General features: G+C 33.9%; 1 protein-coding gene across 4 annotated transcripts; it reads right to left on the bottom strand.

The window, feature by feature from the left end:
* Nucleotides 1-459: 459 nt before the first annotated feature.
* DCUN1D5 (defective in cullin neddylation 1 domain containing 5) lies at nucleotides 460-26,388 on the bottom strand. 4 transcript variants are annotated; one of them, XM_019948786.3, is made up of 8 exons: nucleotides 25,970-26,388; nucleotides 23,863-23,954; nucleotides 18,682-18,752; nucleotides 18,179-18,270; nucleotides 4,639-4,747; nucleotides 4,451-4,555; nucleotides 2,621-2,723; nucleotides 460-806 (listed from the first exon to the last, which is right to left on the bottom strand). In XM_019948786.3, the coding sequence occupies exons 1-8, from the start codon at nucleotides 26,053-26,055 to the stop codon at nucleotides 751-753; spliced, it is 714 nt and encodes a 237-aa protein (XP_019804345.1). In that variant the 5' UTR covers nucleotides 26,056-26,388; the 3' UTR covers nucleotides 460-750. The 4 variants fall into 4 exon arrangements, with proteins under 4 accessions (XP_019804345.1, XP_019804346.1, XP_019804347.1 ...); XM_019948787.3 differs by lacking the exon at nucleotides 23,863-23,954 and having other exon boundaries at nucleotides 25,970-26,382; XM_019948788.2 differs by lacking the exons at nucleotides 18,179-18,270; nucleotides 23,863-23,954 and having other exon boundaries at nucleotides 25,970-26,018.
* Nucleotides 26,389-26,941: the final 553 nt, after the last annotated feature.

The following is a 26,941-nucleotide window of genomic DNA, read 5'->3' as shown; positions in this document are numbered from 1 at the left end:
AATTTTTAAACTTATAGAATACAGAAAACTTAAAATTCACATTAAGAATATACATGCAATGCTGATTTATGCTTATTGACAATACTATTTAATGGTTAGGAAAAAAAATAACTAGACATAATCTTTCCAATTCTAAACTGTGCAGATAGAGTATGTGCACAGTATGTTGGCAGCTTTCACAGAAAACCACAGCTGAAAGCTGGAGCACTTCCAATATCCAGAAATGTATTTTATTAGCTGCATCAGAAAATCATTACCCCAGAAGTCAAGGCCAATAAATATTCTTTCTAATTGTGCAGAAATGAATATAATGAGCTATACCATCAGCAGACTACACTGCCAAATATTAAGATTGTTTAAAATCTTTAAAATTCCACAAACTCCCGGTATGACAGACCTCTAAAATTCAAGAATTAAAATTTACAAAAATAAATACCACTCTGACACTCAAGGGACATCTTCACTTTAAGGCCTTTGTCACAAATCTGAATCTTTATTGTTCTGAAATAAATGTTATAAACATAACTCAAAACAAAAACTTCAATATTCAGTCTCGGAAGAGGTGTGGCTCAATGCCCATAACATGTAACAAGAAAACTTCCTTTAAAAAAAAGGAAAAAAAAGTACTATGAGAAGTCTTTCATATGAGTCAAAATGCACCCCTTTGGTTTTTTCTTTTTTTTCCTCGTCTCATTAGCTTGTACACACGTAAGGATCTAAAGGTTTGCATTTTCTTCACAATAGTTCTTGCTATGACGTCTGACGAACTTTCTGCCACTCGACAAATTCATCAAGAAGAACAGGCCCTAGAAATAAAAGGAGCAATGTTATTAGAGTTCAGGGAACACATCTCTCCAACTATAAAACAAACTCCCCACAAACTCTGTGGTGATGATAGGGAACTGACCCTTCCCTTCTCCAGGTGGTTTCCTTTCAGCCTCCCTATTCTACTTAATGAGTGCTTTCTTAGCCTTTTTTCTTTTTTCTTTTGACGTAAGGGACTTTCCACAATAGATATTTGTAGAAACCTGCTTCTCAAGATTTGTTTCATGAACTCTCCAATACTAAGTCATTATTAACCTCTCTCTTTTTCTAACTGCCCACAGCTTTCTGCCATTTAATTATTAAACAATCTGAAAAGTGTTTAACATACTATTTCTGTTACCTCAGCAAGAAGTTTGTAACAGTTTATTGAAGGTGTGGCCATATTAGAGACTTATATATTGTTCCAGTAATAGGACCTAGTATAAATCTGAACACAAAGCAAGTACCTAACAAATACCTGACTTAAGAACTATTGTAGAAGATATTTTTATAACGCAGGGGGTTCAAATTCATTTACTTACAAAAGTCAGATAGGTAGTTTAAATAAGCTCACTGTATATTTTTTGTAAATGTAGGAAACTCATTGCCACAAAGAAATATGCTTGCCCTATTCTTCTTAAAGCACACAACCCTCTGGTGGTCTCACTTTTCCTCTTGCTTTCGATAGACATATTTCTCTACTGTAAGAAAAACAGCAGACCAGCATAATAATAAATGGCAACTGAAAAGCAACCTAGTTGTTGGCATACTGTGGACCAACACACCAGAATGCAAGTCCAACATAAGCCACTACTTGGTTCCAGCCTAATTCCTATAAAAGAACACAGGAACAGTTTTGTCAGATTTTCTAACTTTTCAAGCAAATCCAGAAGCTTTTATTTTTATACAAAATGTCTCAGTTATAATGTTGACTCAAATGCACATGAAAATACACATTTGCAGGCCAGACATAGTCCTTGGGCTGCCAGTTTACTGCTGTAAGGTATTATTTCTAAAAATATTAAATTTTATACTATTTTGCAGGGGGAAGACACAATATATATAGAAAGAAATAAAGTTATCCCTTCTTCAGTATTTTGTTTCTTCAGTGTCACAAAAATAAGTCCATAATTTCAGTTTACATTTATAGGAATGTATCTTTTCTATGTAACCCTTCACAACATTAAAACAACATATGCAACCAAACTGATGGTGGGAAATAAAAACTTAATTTATCGTGAGAATTCGTTTGGCTTATCTAAATAATTTATCATTACTTCAAAGTTCTATTTTATGGCATTCTGGATTTTCCACTGAAGGGGATGGACAGATATTTTAATTTGAAGGATTAAAAAATTGTAAATATTTCATTTCCTGTTTACTCAATAATTCCTGAGGGAAGTTACTTTGACATCATTTGCCATATGGTGAATGGCTATTATGATATTAATTTTAAAGCTTCTGCTATTGTAGCTGAGGTTTTGCTTTCCTATTTTTAAAATCATGACTTTACTTTTCTTTCATAGGAAAATGCCAGGAAAGGCAGGAATAAAGCAGAATTTTAGCTTCCAGCTGCAGAAATTATATTCTAAATTTAGCTACCAAGTAACCGAAAATATTTCATTTACCAGCAAGATTTTATAATGTTGCTCAATCTAAGTTCTGTACCTTCTACACCTGCCTCCTCCACACTTCTCACACAATTAAATAAGAAATTGTTAGGAAGTTTAAATCCTTTATGGTAATGCTACACAAATCCACGTTCTCATTTAATAGTTTTAAGAATTTTACTTTCATAGGAAAACATTATACTTACAAGCACCATCTTCATCATAGTTACTAAGATCGGCATGGACTGTTCTGCTGAATTCTAACACATTGTACCACTGATCTTTGTTCATAACGCGATACTTTGATTGCTGTAGAAATGATATAATTTTTGGATTACAGAACAAGCACTATTTATTAGGACTTGACTTCAATAAACACAGTTATAACCTTTTTGTGATTTCGTCTTTCCTAAAACATTTATTCCTCTTTTAATTATTTGTGTTTCTAAGAGAATCCTCAGGGTCATTTAGATGTCAACTTCATCAAATTTATTTTTCCCTTTATTTTTCTTTCATTCTTTAATTTTTGGGGGGGGTGGGGCACGGCATGCGGGATCTTAGTTCCCCCACTAGGGATCCAACCCCTGCAGTGGAAGCATGGATCTTATCCGCTAGACTGCCAGGGAAGTCCCCTTCTTTCATTCTTGAGGAATAACATGAGTGTCAAGGGCACTAATAGTAAGGGTAAAACTCAATAAACTTTTACCAATGTATATGCTTGTGTAATCACCAATGAGATCAAGCTATACAATGTTTCCCAACACAGTAAATTCCCTCCTACTGCTTCTCACTAAATCATTTCTTTACGTAAGATTTACTGTTTAGCACATTTTGAAGTTGGCATCTTTGGAGGCAATGGAAAGGGTACAGACTTGGGTTCAAATCTCACTTCTGCTACTTGAGTGACCTTGGGAAAGTTATTCATTGGCTAAGTGGAGATAAAACATAATTCAAAATGGTGTTATAAAGATTTAAAAAGATAATGTATGTCAAACACCCTCCACATAACAAGCATTTGAAAATATTTACTTCTCTCAGCTCCTTTTAGAGGGGAATATTTTTACAGAGTTATACTTATCGTTGCCCCAAAACTACTAATATGAGGAAGATTGATAACATCCATCAACCAATCTACTTTATTAGGCTTAAAGATTTAAGTGTGCACAAACCCATTCACATAAGACCTTCTTATACCACTGTCTATTATCACAAGTTTTAAACGAAACTAATCTGGGGAACTTGTTATGATAAACAACCAGCTTTATGAGAAATTATTTTCGAAGAAAAAGCATCTGTATTCAAGAAACAGTGAGAAGTGAGAAGTATACAAAAAAAATGAAATGAAATGAAATAAAATGAAATAAACAAAATAAAATAGAAAGAAGCACAAAAACAGATAGGAAACTAAAGAAAGCAATGAAAAAAAGGACAGTATCTTCTTCAAACCACCACATACAGAAGGTGCTATGATAAACCTAAAAGAATACTTTCTTCATAAATTCAGCATACATTTCTCAGTAATCACTATATTTAAGTACATCCTCATATTTGTGTACATAAAGTTTATTTTAATTCTTTAGATTGAACCTACGTTTTAATACTAAAATTGGTTCTCTTATATTGATTTTTTCAGCCTAATACCCTGTATAACAGAGAGAAACCTGATTTAGAAAGCTTGAGATTTGTGCACTAGCATATATTCTCTCCTGCAAAAATCCCAAGAAACTAATTTTACATGAAGGATGTCTGTGCTAAAATATATTTTCTGAAGGTTTCTTTTTTATCTTTTTTTTTTGTGGGGGGTTGCAAGGCAGGGAATAAAAATGAACTTATGTACAGAATATGTTAATGAACATGAACTCATGTCTAAAAATGACAGCGGATACATACACATTTTAACAAATTTTCAAACACTTAAGCAGAATTTTTAAAAAGCACAGTATTAAAAAATCTACTTGTTTTTCTTCAATTAAAGGAATATTTTCAATCAGCTTAAGTTTTAAAATATTATTTTAAAAATAAAAACACATACATACCTCCAGGTACTGGTAAAATACTGAAAACAGTGGCCATGTCCTCCCAAGGAGAAGAGCTAACATAGACTTAGCTGTATCAATATCAAGGCTTCTCTGATCTTTATCCTAAAATAAAGGTAAAAGTTTCCCTAAGTGTGGTTTCAAGATTAAAAAAATATTAAAATTGAAAACATGGAAATTCCACCTACCCTTGCAAAATCAAAGGCATATCTGTAGATATTCTTAAATGAAGAAATATCATTCAACTGTGAGCGCAAAAAGTCAAATTTGTTCTGTAACTTTTCTGTGCAGTCACACCTTAAATTAAAAAAATCAAACATATTACATAATTAAGAAAATTAAATAAAAGCATCTTTAGGGGTTAGAAGGAATGCATTAAAGAAAAAACTGAGCACATTTATGAAGTTAATTTAGGTTTAAAATTCTCTGATTCACAAATTTAGAATAACAAACTATTGCCTTGTATCTACCAATGCAATACAAAAAGGAAAGATGATAAAAGAAAATCTGGCAATCAATGAAAGTTCACTCCAATAACTTTTCTTTAAAAAAAAACACAACTCCATCAAAAACTCGAATAAAATCACAAATATTTGATAAAAAGAGATGTACTAAAATGTGCTTTTACCACAAATAAAGTTAAGATGACAGAACAAATAAAATTAATCAGGCGTCTGATACAAATTTCACTGGGAAGTTCTTAGGCACCAGCTTGGTGAAAGAGATTAGCCATGATTGCTTTTACAAGTTTAGTATATAACTCAGAGGAAATACATTAGTGATTCAGTCATAAACTCAGATTCCTACATTTTTAGTAAACAAAAAATCAAAGTAAATCAGTGATAGCACCTAACTTCACATAAGGCACATATACAAAAGAATGCAAACAAGTAATACGTGTTATTTCTAAAGACTAGACATGAAGTATAAGAAGCTAAAGAGATGGAATGTCCAAAAATATTTACTGGCTTTCTGACTCCCCCTGGGTTGATATATTCCCCTACTTAGGAAGAAGCAAGGCAGACAAAGCCTTTCACAATTGGCACAAATCTCCAGTCTCATCTCCTGCCAGGGCCCAATATCCTTAAAATATAACTGTGCTCTAGTTATAATTTCACTTACTATTCCCAAATGTCACAGCTATGCTTTAGCACACATTATTTTATCTACTTGATATGCTGTTCCTTCTAACATTTTGACAAAATATTACTCATCAAAACCTAACTCACAGTTTGCGCTCTCTGAGATCATCTGACTCCCTCTGATCAAATTAGTTGTACCATCTACTGTGACCAACTGTATTCCACTCAAAACTGAATTTTAGTACTCATGACGTAGACACCTAGCATTCTCAGCTTTAACCAAGACTTTCACTATTCTAAATCAAAATTGTGATGTGTAGTAACTTATTGTTTTATTAAGGTGTAAATGTCTAGTGTTACTTAACTCTTGCATTCTTAGAATAAGCCAAACTTGGTCATGTTACCTATTTTATACACTGCGAGATATCTTGCTATGTTCATAAGTGAGACTGGCTTGTAAATTTTATTCTTTCACACTCTCTTTTGTAGTTCTATAACAAGCTTATACCATAAGCTTCAAAAACAAAAAAAAATGAGAAATAGTACCCTTTCTTCTGTTTTCTGAAAAAGTTCACTGAACACTGGAATTAGGATTTGTCCAAACTCAGCAACTGAAAATCCACCTGGGCCTTTTCATTGAGGGAAGGAAAACCTTTTAATTACTAAATCAGCATTTTAAATGGCTATCAGACCATTCAGATTTTCTATGTCTTTTTGAATCAGTTTTGGTCATTTATACACTTTTCTGATCATTTATTTCATATATAATTTTATTTAAATATGCCAATTAAAATATTTATAATATTTTCTAATATGATTATTATATTTATATATTTTTGCCTTTTCTTTGCTTTTCTTAATCACCTTGCCATAATTTAATTCTCTCAATTGTATCTTTTTTCTATTTTAGTAAGGTCTGGACATCTTTTTATCTCTTCTGCTTTCTTTGGGTTAATCCTTTTTCTAACTTCTTAAATTAGATACCAGTTCATTTGGTTTCAGGCTTTTCTTCTCTTTTAATATAACATTTAACACTATAGACCTCCCTCTAAGTACAATTTTAGCTTCAGCCACAGTTTTGTAAGTATTATTGATTTGATTATTCACTTGTAAATGAAGCCTTAACAAGAGTGGTTTCAGAGGAGTCGCAGGGATAAAAGTTTTGCTAGAATAGGTTTAAAAGAAAGATCGAGAAGAGAGAAACTGGAGAAAATAAGCATAGACAACTGCTTTCAAACAGTCTGGTTCTAAAATGGAGCAGAGAAAAGAGCTCTAAAGTGGAATAGTGAAGGAGGGCAGAAGGTTTGCTTTTTAAAAAAATAGATACAAGAAATAACTTCTACTTTTAGGAAGATGAAGTAAACGTTCTCTTCCCTATCTCTCCTGCTAATTCAACTAAAAGCCCTAGACATTATATATAAAACAAACATAAGAAGACTCTGAAAGAATCTGAGAAACAATACAGTAGTATGTTCCCTGGGTTTTCTTTTTGCCTTGTCTATCGCAGACTTGGAGATGAAGGAGTCAGAAAAACGGAAATGCCAATGAGGGCAGACAAACAAACAAACAAAACAAACAAACAAAAAGCCTGCTCTCCCACTAGTCAAAAGTAAGCAGCCTAACAAGACAGAAAACATTAGAAAGAAACACTCTTCTCCCGTCAAACACCAAAGAAAAAACTGGCTCAAACCCCAGTAACGCCAGCAAAGACTGAATGGGGACCTGAATGGTCTACCCTCACCAGAGTATAAGGAGTTTGCCCTCTCAAATTCTGCAGTGTCAGTAGTGGAAACCACATGGGGAACATGAAATTCCACTCCCACCAGTTAGTAAAAAGCAGCCAATCCTCCTCTGACCCGAGGTAGTGTCGGAGGAGGATTTATAAAGAGTCAGGGCTTTCACCATCACTGCAGGAACAAGGCCACCACCCTAGTAGTGTCAATAGAGACTTTTTGGGGAACAAGAAAGTATCATTGGAGGCCTAGTGGGACCTAAAACTCTCATGTCTGCTAACAGTAATGAGGACTTCCCTCCTCGGATGTCAACAGATGTAGAGTGAGGAACTTTGATTTCTATAGGCTGGAAGTAATAAGGTAGTGGCCCTCACTTTTCCTGCTTAAGTGGTATGAGAGGAAGCTAGCTAAAACAGAAGGCTTAAATAAGATCCAGAGTTTCATAATGTAATACTCAAATCTTACAGGTTTCAATAGAGAAGAAAAAATAATTGCTTGCCACAGCAAAACCAAGATCTCAAATAGAAAGGAAAAAGACAATCAATAGATGCAAACACTGAAATGATAGAGATGTTTAGAATTACTTGACACAGATTTTAAAGCAGCTATTATAAAAATGCTTCAAAAAGCAATCATGAACAAATTAAAACAAATGAAAAGATAGACACTACCAGCAAAGAAATACAAAGTCTAAGGAAAGAAATATATAAAAGAACCAAATGGAACTTTTTGAATTATAAAATACAGGGCAGACTTAAACCCTAATATATCAATAATTAAATTAAATATAAGTAGCCTAAATATAACAATTATAAGAGAGAGATTGACAGAGTAGGTAAAAAAAAAAAAAAAAAACCTAACTCTGCTATTTAGAAGAAACTGACTTCAAACATAATACAGGCAGATTGAAAGTAAAAGAATGGAAAAAGATATATTGTAGAAACAACCAAAAGAAAAGAGGGGTGTCTACACTAATATCAGCTAATGTAGACTTCAGAGCAAAGAAATTAACAGAATAGAGAGGAACATTACATAATGACAAAAGGTCAATCCACCAAGACATAACAATCCTAAATGTATGCACCAGACAATGAAGCTGCAAAATATGAGACAAAAACTTATAGAACTGAAAGGGGAAATAAACAAATTCACAATTACAGTTACAGATTTCCACACCTCTCTCTCAGCAATTGAGAGAACAACTACACAGAACATCAGTAGACATATAGAAGCATTCAACAGCACCATCAATCAACAGGATCTAATTGACATTAATAGAACATTCTATTTAATGGCAACAAAATACTTATTCTTTTCAATCCTGAGCCATAAACAAACCTTGACAGATATAAAAGAATTGAAATCACACAGAATATGTCCTCTGACCACAATGAAACCCAACTAGAAATAACACTTAGAAACTAAACAGCCAACTCCTAAATAATCCATGGGTGAGAGCAAGTCTCAACGGAAACCAAAAAATATACTGAACTGAATGAAAATGAAAAAACATGTCAAATTTTGTGAGACACAAAGCAGTGCTGACAGGGAAATTTACAGCACTAAATACAAACATCAGAAAAGAGAAAAAGTCTCAATCAATAATCTAAGCTCCTACCTTTGGAATCTTTTCTAGAGAAAAAAATCAATGAAACAAAGATGTGATTCTTTGGAAAAGATCAATAAAATTGACAAGTCTCTAGCAAGAATGACAAAGAAAAAAGAGAAGACAAAGAATACCAACATCAGGGATGAAACAAAGGATATCATTACAGACCTGCAGATATCAAAAGGATATAAATTTGACAACTTAAGATGAAATGGACCAATTCCTTAAAAAGAAAAAAAAATACAACACTCAAAATTTTAACTATTTGAGTATGTAACTATTAAATTATTAATAAATTGAATTCAAAAGTTAAAAACATCTATAAAAGACATCTACAGGTTCAGGTGGTTTCACTGGAGAATTCCACCAATCTTTGAAGACCAATTCTACAGCCTCCTTCAAAACATAAACTATAAGGAAAAACTTCCCAATTCGTTTTATAAAGCCAGTATCACCTTAACAGCAAAACCAGAAAAAGACAGTATTTAAAAAAAATCATCACAAGAAAAAAAAAATTTATAGCTATGTATACTGATGGATGTTAACTAGACTTATTGTGGTGATCATTTTGCAATATATACAAATACTGAATCATTACGTTATACACCTGAAACTAATATAATGTTATATATGTCAATTGTACCTCAATAAATAAGAAAAAGAAAGAAAATAAAATTACAGGCCAATATCCCTCATGAAGCCATAATAAAATATTAGCAAGTAGAATTAAGAAGTATATAAAAATAATTATAAACCATGATCAAGTGGGATTTATTACAGGTATGCAAGATTGATTCAGTACTCAAAAATCAATGTAATCACATTCATAGGCTAAAAAAAGAAAAATTACATGATTATATGATTTAACGCAGAAAAAATATTTAAAATACATAATATCTATTCATGTTAAAACTCACAGAAAAACAGAAATAGAGGAGAACTCCCTCAACTTGATAAAGAGCACCTACAAACAACCTACCAGAAAAAGTACTTAATGGTGAAAGACTGACGTGTTTACCTCATCATGGGGAGCCAAAAAAGGATGTCTGCACTCACCACACTTATTCAACACAGAAGTTCTAGCCAATGCAATATTTCAAGGAAAGGAAATAAAGGGCATACAGACCAGAAAAAAAAATAAAACTGTCCCTATTTCATGTCATAATCATATGACATGACTGTCTGTGGAAAACACAAGGAATACACACAAAAGAATCTTAGAATAAGTGAGTTCAGCAAGGTCACAGGACATACAAAAATCAATTATATTTCTATATATTAATAATGAGCATGTGGATGCTAAAATTAAACATACAATACTACTTACAGTGGTCAAAATAAAGATGAAATATTTAGGTTTAATTCTTACAAAACATGTACAGGACATATGTTTGACACAAGACTGATGAAAGAAACCAAACACTTAAATAAATGGAGACATACCTATCTTCCACCAATTGAAAGAGTCAAAAAAGTAAAGATGTAATTATTCTGAAATTCACATTCAGTTTAACAAGAACCTCAGTAAGATTTTTTTGTAAATATAGAAGATTATTCTAAAATTTTTGGAAAAGCAAAGAAACTGTAGTAGCTTAAAAAAAATTTGAAAAAAGATGAAATCAGTCTACCTGACTTCAAGACTTAGTATGTAGCTAAAGTAATCCACACTGTGCGGTAGTGGAAGAAGATCAACAGAACAGAGAACCTAGAAAAAGACCACACAAATATGCCCAAATGATTTTTGACAGAAGTGTAAAGCAATTCAATAGGAGAAAGAGATTTTTCAACAAATGGTACTGGTGCAAGTGGACATCCACAGGTAAAGAAATAAACCAAAATCTAAGTCTCATACTTTTTAAAGAAATCAACTCAAAATGGATTACTGATTTAAAAGTAAAATGTAAAAATATAAACCTTCTAGAAAAAATGTAAGAAAAAATTCTCGGGATCTAGAGCTAGGCAAAGAATTCTTAAGACTTGACACCAAAAACACATAAAAAGGAAAAACTGATAAACTGGACATCATCAAAATTTAAAACTTTTGCTCTGCAGAATTCCTTTGAAGAGAATGAAAACACAAGCTACAGAGGGGGAGAAAATATTTGCAAACCACATATTCAATGAAGGAATTAAATCTAGAATATAGAGAAAACTCTCAAAACTTAACAGTAAAAAAAAAAATTTATCCACTATAGCTCTTAACCTCTTTCCTATTTTCCTCAGATATTGTAGGTCACTGATTCCTATTTTATTTACATCTATCTCCTTTGCAGCTCACCTATTGAGTTTTAAATCTTTTATATATTTCACTTTTAGAAATGTAATTATCTGAAATCTGATCATCTGAGACCATTCCTCTTTTTTCTTTTAAAACACATTAAATGTAGTTATTTTATACTGAGACTATAATTATTCAAAATACTAGCCTTAAAGTCTTATTTTAAAGTTTAAGATCTGTTTCACAACTTGTTCAGTGATTTCTGATTGTTAATGATCACTGAAATTTTTTCTGCAGAAATTGAGGCTTCTGTTTAAAATGCTTTCCTGTACAGAAGAATTGCTTCCATGAAACACATGGGAGTACTGATTACCTGGGACAATTCCAAAATACGTTTCTGGATTGTGCCTAAATCTGACGAAGAGCCGTACCATGCGGCTTGTGGGTTCTCAGTTCCCCACCAGGGACTGAACCCGGGCCACAGCAGTGAAAGACCGGAATCCTAACCATTAGGCCACTGGGGAACTCCCCACAAAGAGCTTTTAATTAGGAATTCTCTCAACCAGAAGCCCTCTGCCTCCAACTGTATATGCAGAACCAAGCCCAAGCAATCAAGTCTCCATCTATTGGGTAGGTTTGGCCTCAATGACTAAATATAGGAGGTTTTGATCTGATTCTCGTTGCAATTTGTCTCCAGTTCCCAACATGCACAGATAAACGGCAAGATCCTAGGTGACTAAGAATAGGTAGGTATCCTCAGGGTAAATGCCAGCTCCGTAGATCCCTATGGAATCACCATCTCTTATAAATTCTGGCCTCTGATTATTTTCCTTAATTTACATTCAAGTCCAGGTGTGTTTTTTTAAAAGATGCTTTAATAATTTATCCGACATTTAACTGTTTGATATGGGAAATGGTTTGTTTGCACATTTAGGATGCCATAACTGCCAGAAACAAAAATCAAAATTTGGATAAGTTAATCATCTAATTTGTCTGGGGCCTAGTTCCTTGCATATGAATGAGTGCACAAAATGTTTCATGCAGAAACAAGAAAAATTTATTCTTATCATTTATTAGAAATTTATTACTTACTATTTCAATAAATGGCTTCTATTAGTACAAAAATTCTTCATTATATGAAAAAGTTTTAATGAAAGTTGAAAATGCAGTTAACTTCTACTAGAAGAATACAGAAAAGAAACAAATTCTCAGATTATATGCTACTATTAAGCTGTCTGAAAATTAGGAAATGAAGTCTTCAATATCTCCAGTTATCAACTGAAAATGTTCAGAAGGTACTAGTACTAAAGTAGCTAGTTACATGTACTCCCTTCCCCATCATGATCTATTTTAGGTAGGGGCCTCATTTTCTGTAAATCTTTGTAGCTTCCTGAAGCAGTGCTTTTCACATTTTTTTTAGTGATGTGACTCACATTTTCACACAAAATCTCATGCAGAATCTTAACAGACTTGCGATTCAGGAAGGCAAACAAGTTAAAGGATACCTCCCTACTTTCAAAAGTTATCTCTCACTACCACCAGAGTTTGAAAATCATCCTCGTGGCATATTAACATGGGGCCTGGCATATAGAAGCACTCCAAAATTATTTGTTAAATAAAAGTATTATTTAACAAGATTATGTTAAATAATAAACCACAAAGTAGATGATATATTAATTTAATTACAAGAAGTTTCAAAATTCCTACCTGGGGAAAGGTTAGTGGAAAACTGTAGTTCAAACAAAATTGTAAAGTGTATAAGTAGTGACTGACAAGTCTCTCAAGGAGATAAGAATCCAAGAGATTACAATCCTTCCCAAATATTTTACATTCCATAGGTACATAGAGTGACAATATTACTTAGGATATGATCTCAACAAGCTTAAGACAGAGATAAAGAATGAAGTTTCAAGTCAAATACAGACCAGTTAAAATTCCAATTTCTCCACTTTCCAGTCATGTGGCTTTAGGCAAGTTACTTAACCTTTACCGATCTGTTTCCCATTTTAAAACCACAAAAACAGTAAGAGACAACCGTAAGATTAAATGAGAATCAGGTAGTAAATGCGTAGCACAGTTCTTAGCTTGACAGGCTCCTTTTGAGGCAAATGACTGAAAAATCATCTTCACATTGGTGGCTCGCTCCAAACTATTTCTTATCATTATAATCGCTTATCTACATCTTTCAGTTGAGAAATAATTTAATAGAACTGACAATTAATGTTTTCTTCTTGGAGAAGAGTGAAAAAAATAAGAGCACGAACTTCTGTATCTATTACCAACATCATAAAGACCGTGACCAGACCCAGCAAAACCAGTAATCATGCCCAAGCAGTTAAACACGATTCTTATAGTTAATCTAGCCCCAAAATAGACTCACAAGAGTTAATAATGTTGACACCTCCTAACTTGGCAAGTTTAGAAAGACTATTTCCCCTGAACTAAAAAGAAATGCATACTTAACTAGTGTAGCATGGAAAGTAAGAATAGCACTTTTTAAAATAACAATCAAATAAAACCACACAGATTTTAGGGAACACTGGCACAATATGACAGCAATCTCCAAGGTCACTGCTGTTAGAATCAGTGAAATGGGTTTAAATTTCAACATAAAGGCTTAGGAATTAATTTCTTGAGTATTGTGAAACATCTGATTAACAAGAGAGGCTTCTGAATTTCTGCTTCACTTAAGACCTTTAAAATGAGAAAAAATTTTCATTTATATATTAGATCTAAGTGAGGTTATCTTCCTTAATCATTAAGTCAGTAAGAATGCCATGACACACTGATGTATAACAGGAAGAATTTTATTCACCAAGTTATGGATTTAGAACTTTCTCTGATGAGATTGGGCACATTGAGAGTGGTATGGCCATAGACTAGAACTTTCTCTGAATCAGGTGTATCAATCCGAACCATACAATCAATCCATCTCTGGGGGGTATTTGGAAATGTGGAGCGGGGGCATTTTGAAATTGTTTTGATGACTCTGGGGGAGAGCAAAGGGGAAGAATGCCAATGGCAATTAGTACTTGGGCCCAAAATGCTAAGTGAATGATAGTCATACACCACAGACACCACAGCATCCAATCTATTCAACTCTTCCACTCCCACCAAAAAAATTGTATAAATGTTCCCCATTCCTCTCTCCTAAAGAAAGTGAAGCCAGTTAAGCCTATAATCTTCAAAGTACAATGCTCAATATGGAGATCAGAAGGTGTACAACTTGTAGTCTACTGGCAGACAGCTTAGTTACTACCATTCTTGTCAGATGCTATCCTTTTGGCTCTTTTTTTCATTATCATAATCAAGTATACTCTTGTCAAAGATATATGCCCACAATTTTCTCTAACAGCATGGTAGATGCTCCAACAACAAACTTTCAGCTAGTAGATATGAGAAAAGTTATCCGCTCCAGTAAGGTATGCCAGAATAAAATTTTCAAGTATCCTTGGAATCTTGCCTCTACAGATGTGCATCTTAATGGGGATAAGGTCCACAGATTTTCTAAGGTTCTCAAAAGAGTCTATGACCTAAAAAAAAAAAAAACCTCCTCTATTGAAAACTATCCCCAAAATCTTTGATGATTCCTATGCTCAAAAATCTCTGATGGCTTCCCAAGCTAAAACATATGGTTTGAACTCTCTCAACATATTAGTCAAAGCCCTGCATAATGTAGCCATTATCCCAACTATCTGGAGTTTAAAACTACTCTGTCAATTTTCTTTATGTACCTTTTGATTCTAGCAAACTAGACGTATGTTTTCTTTTCTCAAGGTTCTGCTCACAATTTCTTCTTGAAACAACATTTTCCTATACCCTCAACCATCAAAATCCTAATCATTCTTCAAGGTCCAGTTCAAATGCCACACCTACAGTAAAGACTTTCCCGTCTACTCAGCTGGAATTAACCTCTTTAGCAGCTGTGCTTTCATAGTATTTGGTACTTTTACTCTAGTACTTGTCCCATCCCACCTGGATTTATGGTTACAGTATGCCTATGGTTACAGTATGGCTGCAGTAATGCCTTTCCCGCCCTAATGAAATGTAACTAAGGGACAGAGTTGTGTCCCATGCCTCATTGTGATCATCAGTAAGCGGCACAGTACTTTAGATAAAATAGGTGTTTAAATATCTCCTAAATTAAATCTGACTTGAAGGGAAATTTGATTATTATTAAACAATGATGAAAATGAAATAGAGCAAAGTATCTGGAAAGGATACAGCAATTACATCCCCGAAACTTAAAAAAATGGCCATTCTAGTCCAATTATATACAAATTCATACCCATAAATTCTTTCACACAAAAGAGAAGGACAATTCAGTTGTGGAAAGTCTGTATGAATAACAGCTTTAAAATAAATAAATGTAAAAAAAAAAAAAGTATTCTGAAAACTGTTAAGCATTATACAGTTACAGATTATAATTAACCATGATTATGACAGTCCCCTATTCTTGACCATAATATACATTTTAACTACCAGACTGTTTCTATTCTTTAGCAGAGCTCTACTTAAAGTTTTCTACGTGTTAAAATTCATTAATTTGAAATAATTGATAACTACATTAAGATGATTTAGGAACCATCAAATAACTATGTCCAGATTAAATTAAATCCTAAAAATATGAAAAATCTATAAAAGGAATCAAGTCTGTGAAATTTTACATTTTATAATGATTATATAAAACCAAGTATACTAGACAACTATACATTTTTAAAAAAACAAGTTTTATAGATTCTTTTGTCTCTATTGGTTTACATTTTAAACTATTTTATTCCTAGCAAGTTCTTTACAAGAAGATTCAGGGAGTAATAAGATTAAGCCAATTAAGAGAAGATACTCTGTACTTCAACAAAGCAATCTAGATCATTGGGGGTAAAAAAAAAAAATAACATTTTCCCAGTCAAGAGTGCTTGCCTAATTTTAGTAGCTTTAAAGATCTACACTATAGAGTTCTAAGCAGATGGGCAGGGGATAATAAATGAATGAAACAGAAACCTCTGGGTCAATTTTAAGTCCTAAATATTGCTTTTATTTTGTAAAGCCTGTGAACTTCCTATTGGAAAGATACGCTAATAAACAACATGTTCATGGGTTCATCAATTTCCCTAGCATATACCCAAGGCTATATGCTAATTATTCACAAGTAAATACTAGAAACACTTTGTGTTTACATATTTCTGTTATACAGAGGCTCTTTATATTATATCAAGTAATTCAAAAACATAAATAATTAGAAACTTTTGGTTTAAAAATACACAAACAATTGTTAGCTGAGATATTTTAAAAAGCAATAGACAAAAAAAGCAGTAGGAATAGTACATAAAGCAGTTGTAATGCCAAATAAAATGTCTTACAATTGACAAGCCATGCAACAACTGATATAAATTTTAATAAAACAGACTGAGCTACATGAAATTAGTTTATATTCTTTGCATAATCTTATATATTTTGTCTTTCTCTATAAAGCTAATTGAATGGTGAGAAACAGCCCAAAGAATTTCAGAATCAACATTTTAATTTGACATGTCATGACACCTAGATGAATGGCAGTCTTGGTTATAAATACTATGATTTTAAAAGTTAATAATGGTCGTCTATTTTATAAAGAATGTAACAAAGGAATATACATAAAGGGATGATGCAATAGGAAGTACAGTATGGTAGACTGGTATTCAGGAAATTTAAATTCTACGTCCTAGCTCTGCCACTAAGAACTATGTAAACTCTGGCAAAAATTTTCTTCACCTCTCTGAGTCTCAGACTCCTCATCTCACTTATAAGTAATAAAAGTGAGAGGGTTGGTTTTATGTTCTATTCTAGGAACTATGATTTGGTTCATATGAGCAAAGATTTTTACATTAAACAAATATATATACATATACATATGTGTATGTGTATACATACACACACATATATATTTATATATATACACAAACACACACATACACACACACACAAAATATCTAAATGTTAATACTGGTTAAAAAGGAGAATTACAAAACATTAGACACTGAAAATCCAAATATAAATATTTAAGTTTCATATGAACAAATACACTTAAAAAAAATAACCAAGTATTTTGAAATTTAAGGATAGGCAAACAAGGAGTAAAGAACAGTTAAGTGTGTTAATAAAAGCATAATCACAACAGGAAATCACATGGCTAATTAACCTCCAGTTTGGGGCTCACAAAATATTATAAATTTATGCTTGCTCTAACTATTTTAGAATGTTGACTATTAATAACTTCCTGCATGAACATCAGGAACATGACATAATATAAAATTAATACACAATTACTAACTGACTCTGAAACTAAGCACACTTTACTCTGAAAAGCCAAAATCAAATTATTTTTATAAAGAAGCAATTTTATAACTTATAAAAGCGTCCCAAGGCAGCATCCTAAACTGAAAGTATACAACTATAAAATGGCTAACGGTTGCACAGGAGCCAAACAATATTTCTACTTTTGTATTCATGAGATTCATTTGGCAAAAAAGAAATAATAAAAGTATCATGTAACTCTCTTCAAATTTCTTTTTTTAAAATTTTTTTGCATTGAAGTAGAGTTGATTTACAATGTTGTGCCAATCTCTGCTGTACAGCAAAGTGACTCAGTTATACACATACAGACATTCTTTTTTTTATATATCAAATTTCTTTTTTAAGTCAAGTGTAAAACTGAAGAGAGAGGAGGCCCCAGAGCTTAGGACTGCCCAAGAACAAACTCCTCATGTAGTAGAATTCTACATTCTGAGAAGGAAATCCCTTATCACTCAAACATCCTGTGAGTAAATAACTTTGATCATGAATCTCTAATTCACCCATCAAGAGAATCAATGAGTTTTAATAGAACTGTTCTTAGGTTCTTTCTTAGGGAATATGAAAACTGGAGTAACAGTTCATTTTGCCAAAGACCATAATATAAATTTTGTCAATCCTAAACTGATTGTTCTAGATCAAACCAATTTGATTAATTTAAGGTGAAACCTTACTCCCAAAAAACTACGAAGCACAAAATATCAATTAAGATCTTCAAATAGGCCATCAAATTTGTTTTTTAAAAAAATTTCTTACTGTAATGAAGTCATCCCCTTTAACCATTCTTCCTTGGTAAAAAATCCCATGCTTTCAGCCTCCAATTTCCACGCTAAAACTAACATAATAATCTGGAAAGAACAGAACATAAAGGATAGGGGAAAAGTCAGCATAGAGATAATCATGTCTATATTTATCATGGAGAGCATTTTTATACAACTATTTCCATCCTTTAACTATTAAAGAGTACAATCTCTGGAATTATTAACTGTAAAGAAATTTAGATGGGCCAATTTCTTAAAAGCAAAAAGTTCTAACAATTTCTGAAGGTAGAATCTCTCTTACTCTATTACAAATGACATTTGTATCAAGAAAGAGAACACGTGCCCAATTTAAATACATTTAAAAAAACCTAAATGAAAATCTACAATATTCATGAAGAAACAAAATCTTCTGATAAGATTAAAGTGTTCCAATTTTTAGAAATTGATGAATATGCTATACCCCACTTGTATTCCATTTTACTTAGAAATAAAACATACATTTTCAGGTTCAACACCAATGTCTTCACAAAATTTTTCCATTCCTTCTGGCCCTACAACTTCATCAGGACCTTCAAAGACAAAAATAATTTATATATTTTATTGTTATAATTTAATATCAACATAAAACATAAGTCACTGTGTTAAAGGCATCTATGAATACACCATAACATTTTTTGTGAATAACTGAATTTGAATTTTGGCATACCTTTGATAAAGTATAAATACTTGTCACCAGATTAAAAATTTTTTAATTTTGAAATACTCTTTGAAAACCACATTATAAAATATAATTAAGGAAACAGAAAACAAAGCAACGTTAGTATCAATCGCTAGCTTGTACAATAACTTGAACCTATCCATTAAAAATACGTTTACTGAGAACCTCCTCTGAAGAAAATTTTTCACAATGCATTAACAAAGAAGCACAAGAAGGTTTGAGCTTCTTATTCTACTAGACTGTGCCAGTACCAACCCACAATTCAAGACAGTAAACAAAGGAGAGTATCTGTTTCTTACTAAAACAGAAGGTCATTCATTAACCTTCTGAAATATACCCAAATAAAATTTACTAGTTTTAAGATACATTATGAAAATAATGATGTAAGGAAATTACAACATTCAGATTCCAGAATGAGATATTTTCCTTGGTCCTAAAACAGACAGTAAAGCATAAGCATTATGTCATCTTAATGTAGAAATAAATGCTTAATCCCTCAATTAGCTATGTCTATTATTAGTCCAAAAATTAAGGACATTTTCCTTATATTTTTCTCCTTAGTAACAGTAAATATAAGTCAGTACACCAATTCTCATATTTTTTACGTTATCAGATTCCCATATAGTAATTACATCATTGCTAGGTCTCTTTTTTGACTTGATAAAACAAATTTGTGACAACATGAATGGACCTTGAGGGCATTTTGCTAAGTGAAACAAGTCAGACAGAGAAAGGCAAACACCATATGAGCTCACTTGTATAAGCAATCTACCAACCCCCTTCCTCTCCCCCAAACTCAAATACAGAGAACAGACTGGTGGTTGCCAGAGGCAGGGGTGGGCAAAATGGGTGAAGGTGGTCAAAAGGTACAAACTTCCAAACTTAGTAAGTCCTGGGGATGTAACATAGAGCAGAATGACTATAGTTAATAATACGGTTTTGCGTATTTGAAAGTAGCTAAGAGAGTGAATCATAAAACTCTCATCACAAGAAAACAAAATTTGTGACTATGTGTAGTGACAGGTGGTGATCATTTTGCGATATATACATATACCATTATGTTGTACACCTGAAATATAATGAGGAAGGTAAAACAAATTTTAAAATATAAAATATGATAGAAATATTTACCACACCTGGTTTTTGAAAGAAAATACAGTCTTCAAATATTATTGTTAAAGTAGCTAAGAGAAACTTGTTTTCCTTTCTTAAGGACTGAAAATACTCCAGATTTGTAAGTCATAGACTAGACCAAGGCTGCTCAGGTGGCATTTTATATCACCACCATTAGTTCACAAGCACAACATGTAGCCAATGTCCTATGGTTTTTCTTCATAGAAGAATGTGACCATCCAATATGTGACCAGTTAAACTCTTACTATCTCAGTTAAGGTCCAAGCTGCTAAGATAATGTTCACAACATGGTCTGAAACCAAAACCTTTTCAAAAATTTTCTAGTTTAAATAAGCATTGCACCTAGTTATGCAGTGAGGTGTTAAAAGGTGAAGGGGTGGTAATTGCAGGAAACTTTCACTTCCTAATATATATTTGGAGGGGTTTTTTATGAGAATGTGTTAATTATGTAATTTTAAAAGCACACATATACAATTAAGGTGTTAAAAAATACTGAATATGAATCCTTATATGTGGTTTGGATGAAAGTAAAAATCAGATAAAAAATTTAATGGAAGAAAAGTTTTTTTCTTAAGGCATGATGGAAATATATTCTACACTTTTCTAATGCAACAAGAAAGCAGACTTGCCCTCAAAGCTGCCATCATTAGTAGTTAGAAGAGAAAGTCATGTCAAGAAATATCAGTTACTGTCATAAAATATAGCCTCCCTAGAAAATGGGAGATTAGTGATTAAAATTTGATAAGAATCAAGTTAAATTATGTTATATGGAGATATATAAGATAGATATAAGACCCTTCTGTAACTTTCACAAAGTGAAAGTGACTTTCACAAAGCAATGCAAATAATGATAGCAAAAATCTAAATCTAAAACAAGGTCTATACTAATGTTCTTTTCCCCAGATTGCATAACATCAATTATACTTATTGAAACAAACTCTTCAATAAAACTACTCCCAGGGTAAAACCTCTGGAGTGGAATTTAACTGACTTTTTCAGGCACAAAATAGGCTTCCACTCAACTTAAGAATCTATGAAAATGATTTAGTTCACTCTACCAGCTGGTTACTTATTAGGATCATGCATTCTATCCCACCTTTTTTTCTGATTCTTTATAAGACCTTAAAAGTGCCTTTTCACCTTCTATGCTTTTGTTCAGTAACAGGCCCAATGTATTACTGAATCCTTGCTGATGTAAATAGCACTCAAGATGAGAGGTGTTATGAAAGGGCAAAATCATCAGGCTTATCACACATGACCTATAATATATAAATAAGATTTGTGGTAAAACATTTTTAAAACTTAAAAAAAAATCAATTTTCTGATGTTTTAATAACCATAAGGAAATGTTCCCAGGTATACCTGCAGGGTCTAAAACAATGCCGGCCATAGCAGATGCTCAGGAGAAAAAAAAAAAAAAATCTGCTCAATGAAATGACACAGTACCTTCAACATAAACTACCTAGGAACTATACCGTTAATTTTGGAACAGTATTGTGAAAATATACAACCAGTAAATCTGATGCTGCAATACTATTACTCTTTTAATAATAGCTGACACTTATTGGGTTCTGACTATATTTAACCAGGTACAGCGATAAGTGCTTTCTTAACATGTATTATCTCAGTAGGCACAATTATTGTCTCCATTTTAAAAAGGGACATCCCAGTTACTGTTTATTTGGCAAACAACTGGCACCTCCTTATCAATTAGGTCTCTGACCAAAGTAATCTCTAGAGAGACCTTCCCTATTCACCTTATTTGAAAGTCCATCCCAACTTTCTACTTTCTATCCCTGAATCATACCATATTTATTACTTTTATAATCCCCCACAATCTGTAATTATCTTACCTACTTAACTTATTTACTGTCTGTCTTCCCTGCTGGAAGGCAAGTCCCTCAAGGGCAGGGATCTTGTCTAATTTGTTTACCACTATATTCCCAGCACTTAGCACAGTGCCTGACCTACAAGTGCTCAATAAATATGCATCATTCAGTGAAGGACAGAAGATAAGTTAACCTAAAGTACACTTACTAATATTTTCTTTGTAAAAGAAAAACTAGCTGCCATGTACATATTTTAAAATAAGACAGTAGTAGTTAAAGCATAGGCTCTATGGTCAGAATGACCTGAGTTTGAATCCAGATTCTTGTCACTGTATGATCTTGGGCAAATCACTTAATCTAAGCCTCAGTTTTCTCGTCTAGAAAATAAGGATAACACCACCTACTTAACAGAATGGTCATAGGAGAATTATATAATTAGCACAATTTCTGTAATAAAGATAGCAATTATTTTGCTGGCCATTAAAAAATGCTTGTATAGGAAATAAATGTTTAAATCAAATATTATGCTACCCAGGAAAGTCCCTACGAGAAGTAAAACAAGCAAGCATGAAAGAAAAAAAAAATTGACTAATTTTATGGTATCTAGTACCCTTTATAGGCAAAATAAGATAACTGACCTTTTGATTCTGTATCATTATCATACCTACTGGTAAAACTGGCATTTTGAATACTGGGTCAACATTTTAAATGGAGGTCAAAAGAAAATGAATTCCCTCTATTTAATTTGGGTTAGTGGTTGTCTTGGGATGCCAGTAATAGCAGTTTTTCTGGTCTAGAAAGAATCTGTTCTGTTACTAAACAATTTTTAAATTATACTTTTGGGATCACTCAGTGGATCCCAACAGTGAAGTTACTGTCCTCCAAAATGGTCTTATTTTCCATACAGTTAGCCTAAACCTTAACCTTAAGTTCGAAGTACTCTTGAGACCTTAACTTGATTAGCAATAAATACAAGACAATGACTGCATATACACTTTTATTCTAAACAAACACTCTGAGAATGATAGTGATAAAAGGGGAAAAACAAAACAAAACAAAAAACCCAACCAGGGAGGCAGGTAAAAGAAATGAAACAAAGGGGAGGAAAGAAAAAAAAAAACAAAAAAAAACTTTAAAATCAATAATTCCAAAAGAACTACATCATTCTAAGGGGAAAAAAATTTCTTTTCATATATGCTTATGAAGAAGTTAATAATAAATGGAAAACAAGTGTTCTTTTTCATATATTTGCTTAACTCGTTGGCCTCATCCCAGGCTTTGACTTTTACCTCTGAACTACAGTTTCACCCTAGTCCTAGAGTTTTTCATTCACCACTTACAGGATTTACTGTAGTTTAAATTAGTTTCCTGAAGAAGCTTTCCCTGAAACTTCCAAGGCTGGATCATACATTTCTCCTATGAACTCTCACAGTGCATCTTCCTAATATAGCATATAGTACACTGTACTAATATCAGTCTGTTTATTATTGCATCTCCAGTAGAAATGAATGGCTAAATAAATAGCAATTATATTAAAGGGTAAATCTGTCATGTAATGATATACCTGAGTTTTAAATCTTTTACTATGTCTCCCAAGAGTTTCAGAAAATGTCAGTTTATGGTTCAGAAAAATTTCAAAAGAAAACTGAAAAGAAAAACAAATATAAAATGTTTTATTACATACTTTGTGTTTTCCAGAATACCAACTCTACTGTAGCCAATGGATGTAAACCAATAAGTGAATCTGTTTACAAATTTTACTAACAGTAAATGAGTTTCACTCCTCCCATTAAACATATACTGAATTATATATTTAAAGAAATATCAGCCTTAAAGGGCAACAAATTCTTAGCCTAACCATAATCCTCTGTCTTGACCCTGATCTCAGCACAAAGGACTAACACATAGCAGGCCTGCAATAAATAATTTGTTAAATGAATAAACCAAAAGAACGTTTTAAAGCATGTGACTGTTATCTTCTTATATTAATTTCATTACCTGCATACTCATAAAACCAAGCCAGGCACTTCTTGCTTGAAAAATGTTCCTCTCCACTTATTAGTCTAGCAGGGGGTTGGGATCTGCAATAGCTTAGAAAACACACAAATGCCTAAGAATTTTAACACGTCTCAACTTTTAGTGAAAAGCTAAGTTCAATATGAACTACTTCAATTCAAACCAAAGTATTTTTTTTTTACAGTTGGTGTTATAGGGAAAAATTGGAATTGTTAAATACTTGCAATTTGAAACAGTAATCTATATATAAAAATTTCTGTCTAACAAAACCCAAATGCTACTTTGCTCACTATCAAATTCCAAAAATATCACTAAAATTATTTCCCCCAGATTTCAAAAGACCACACAGAAGTTCAACCTGATGGTCTCAATCCAGGACTGGTAGTTGGGTATAAATCTTTACAGTGATTCTTCTGCTGATTTGTATGGAAATTACATATGTGTATAATTTGAAAACAAATCTTACAAAGTATATTTTGATACTCAGTGAATCAATATTTCAGAATAATATTATATATTAAGAGTTGTTTATTTATCATCTACCAAGCTTAAATCAATATTTTAAAGACAAAAGATAATATAGGAGTTAAGGCTATAATTAGATTCCACAGATTAAAAAGAAAAAAAAAAAAACCCTAACAGATAATACCAGTTCAAATAATTGGGCCAAAGCCTTGAGGATTTAATGAACAGAGAACCTTTTCTCAAGGTTCCACACTACCACAATGACTTAGGAATGCTATAACTTATGCAACTGAATAATGTAATATAAAATAAGGGTGCCATATTTAAAATTTTAAGTTGATAGAGCAAAGTATCACCTGAGTTCTAATAATACTGACTGCTCAGCAGTTTTAATGTGCTTAATTTAAATAATTTTGATACATTATACAATTAAGATTACTACAAGTTAATGTGACAAAAAACTAATTTGCATGTTTCAAAAAAATATGAGCTAATGGAGTAACTATGTCAAATTCTAGTATGAGTTATCAAGAGGTATAAGAAAACAGCAGTATCTTTCACAGTAATAGTCCAAGAAATACCCTTGGGCTCTTTTGCCAAACACAGTAATGAGGAAAAAAATTCAACCAATTACAAAAAGGATAATGCAGACTAAAGAAGTCACCTACCTCACATTTTAAGCAGACCTCTCTTTAAGGATAGTTCTATCATTATCTCTTCTTTATAATGCTGGCTACTTTAAATGGTGGCATCTGAAGTTGTTACATTAAGTGCCAACCACTAATACAGTCAAGACACCCGAAAAGGGAATTTTAAAAACTCACTTCTCACACCTAAATTGCAATGATTTTTTGCAGCATACAACGTTGCTGTAATGCCTTAATGACACGCTACAAGGGGATCAAAGAGCTATACAACTACAGCTCTGCCTTTTCTTTTTCTCCAAGAGGATACAGAGTACAATAGCTCTCAAATTATTAATATTTATATTGAGAGCTAACAGCATCCTGATGGCTGAAAAACAAAACGCACGCAGGGCCTTTCCAACTCCGCACATAAGGACTTGGCTCAGGTGGAGGCGCTATATACTTCCAGAAAATGGGGCTCCTACTGGGATGGTCCGGGTTAGATCACTCCAAATACTAAATCTGGAGGGCAATTACAGCATAAGGAGCTTTTTTTCTACCATTCCCATGGCAGTTGTCAGATCAAAATTCCTCGTGCTCTATTCCTTTCTTCACACTCTACAAAGAAATTCTAGAAGTGACCCTTGCACGGATCTGTACTCACTTCTAGGTCTGGAAGGAAGGAGGGGGAAGGGATTAAGGGAGTAGGGGGTAACGGGAAAGAGGGCAATTTGCGTACGCATTCCTGTTTCTCCACCCTCCCTGGCACGTAGGCTCAACGTGAGGCGACTCTCCGAGTCCCTTCGCTGGCGCCAGAGCACACAAACCGAACATGAGGTGGAGCCGAGCGCAGACTCGCGCGGTTCCGCGCCTCCCACCTAGGTTTATCAGAGGGGGTTCACCTCTCCCCAGCCCGAGCCCCGGAGACCCGGCCCGCCTCCTTCTTCTCTAGCCCTGCAGCAGAGGAGGTAAGACTGAAGGGTAGGGGAAGGTGGTACCTGGAGATTTTACACTTTTTGAGGCCTCCGTCTTCCGCTACTGCCGCTGCCACCCCAGGAGATTTTCTCTTCTTCTTCACCGGCATCTTCCGCCCTCCCCGGCAGGGCGGGCAGGGGAGCCGGGGAAGGGGCTTGCTGTCAGCTGAAGACTCCTCAGTGCTGGCACTCGGTTCCCAGAGACAGCAGCAAGCGAAGGAGCAGAGTCGCCAGCCCGCCCCAGAGCGGCCCAGCCCGGCCGCTGCCCGCTCCCAGGTCCCCTCCTCGTCCTTCTCTGCTCGAGGCAGCGGATACTCCTCGCCGGCAGGCACTGCGGCTCGATCACACTGGGAAGAGAACGCGAACAGCGTAGCACCTCCACCAGTAACACACTCGGAAAGCAAGAGGCTCACTCCGACCCGGACGCGAATCGCCCAGGGCCGGAAGTGACGCAAGCGCAGAGACGGACGCTGGGAGGGGCGTGGCTTTGGAGGGTCCCCGCTACCTTCCGATCAGCTGGGTTACACTGTGTGGACTCCGCGGTTGGGGAAATTGGAATACATTGATCGTTTGACTACCTTAGGTTGTCCAGTGTATCCAGACCTTTCTCACGAAGCTTCCACCCTGTGCTAATACCGAAAGTCACCCCCCAAAAAGGTCTTATGAAACCACTAATACTCTGCAGTTGGCGTTAAAAATAACCTGGTAAAGTAAGCCAGGTTTCACTTCTGATCTCTTCCGTGCGGTAACCTAACGTTGTTTCCCACCCCTTAAATACATGTTTCTTTATGGGCCATCGATCAGCCTCCCACTTACCCATCCCCACTTCTCCGTCGTCCCTGACCTCTGCTTATTACTTTTTCTCTTATTAAAACTTAGCTCCACCATTTCTGTTTCACAGAGCTCACCTTTCCGAGACAGTAGGTGATCGCTGACCTAGTAAAGAGGAATTTGAAGGACAATTCTAAGGGATTATGCAGTTCCCTGTTACTTAGC

The sequence above is a fragment of the Tursiops truncatus genome, chromosome 8 (genome assembly GCF_011762595.2).
Source record: "Tursiops truncatus isolate mTurTru1 chromosome 8, mTurTru1.mat.Y, whole genome shotgun sequence".
Taxonomy (NCBI): domain Eukaryota; kingdom Metazoa; phylum Chordata; class Mammalia; order Artiodactyla; family Delphinidae; genus Tursiops; species Tursiops truncatus.
Note: the sequence above shows the minus strand (reverse complement) of the source record. Positions and strands in the feature narration are given on the sequence as shown.

Excerpts from the sequence above, each read along its gene's own strand:
- DCUN1D5 (XM_019948786.3), bottom strand. The coding sequence starts at position 26,055 with ATGCCGGTGAAGAAGAAGAGAAAATCTCCTGGGGTGGCAGCGGCAGTA. Across the intron at positions 4,748-18,178 it reads AAGGGGATGACTTCATTACA|GTGTGACTGCACAGAAAAGT; the intron begins GTAAGAAATTTT and ends TTTTAATTTAAG. Across the intron at positions 2,724-4,450 it reads TATTTTACCAGTACCTGGAG|CAATCAAAGTATCGCGTTAT; the intron begins GTATGTATGTGT and ends TCATTTCTACAG.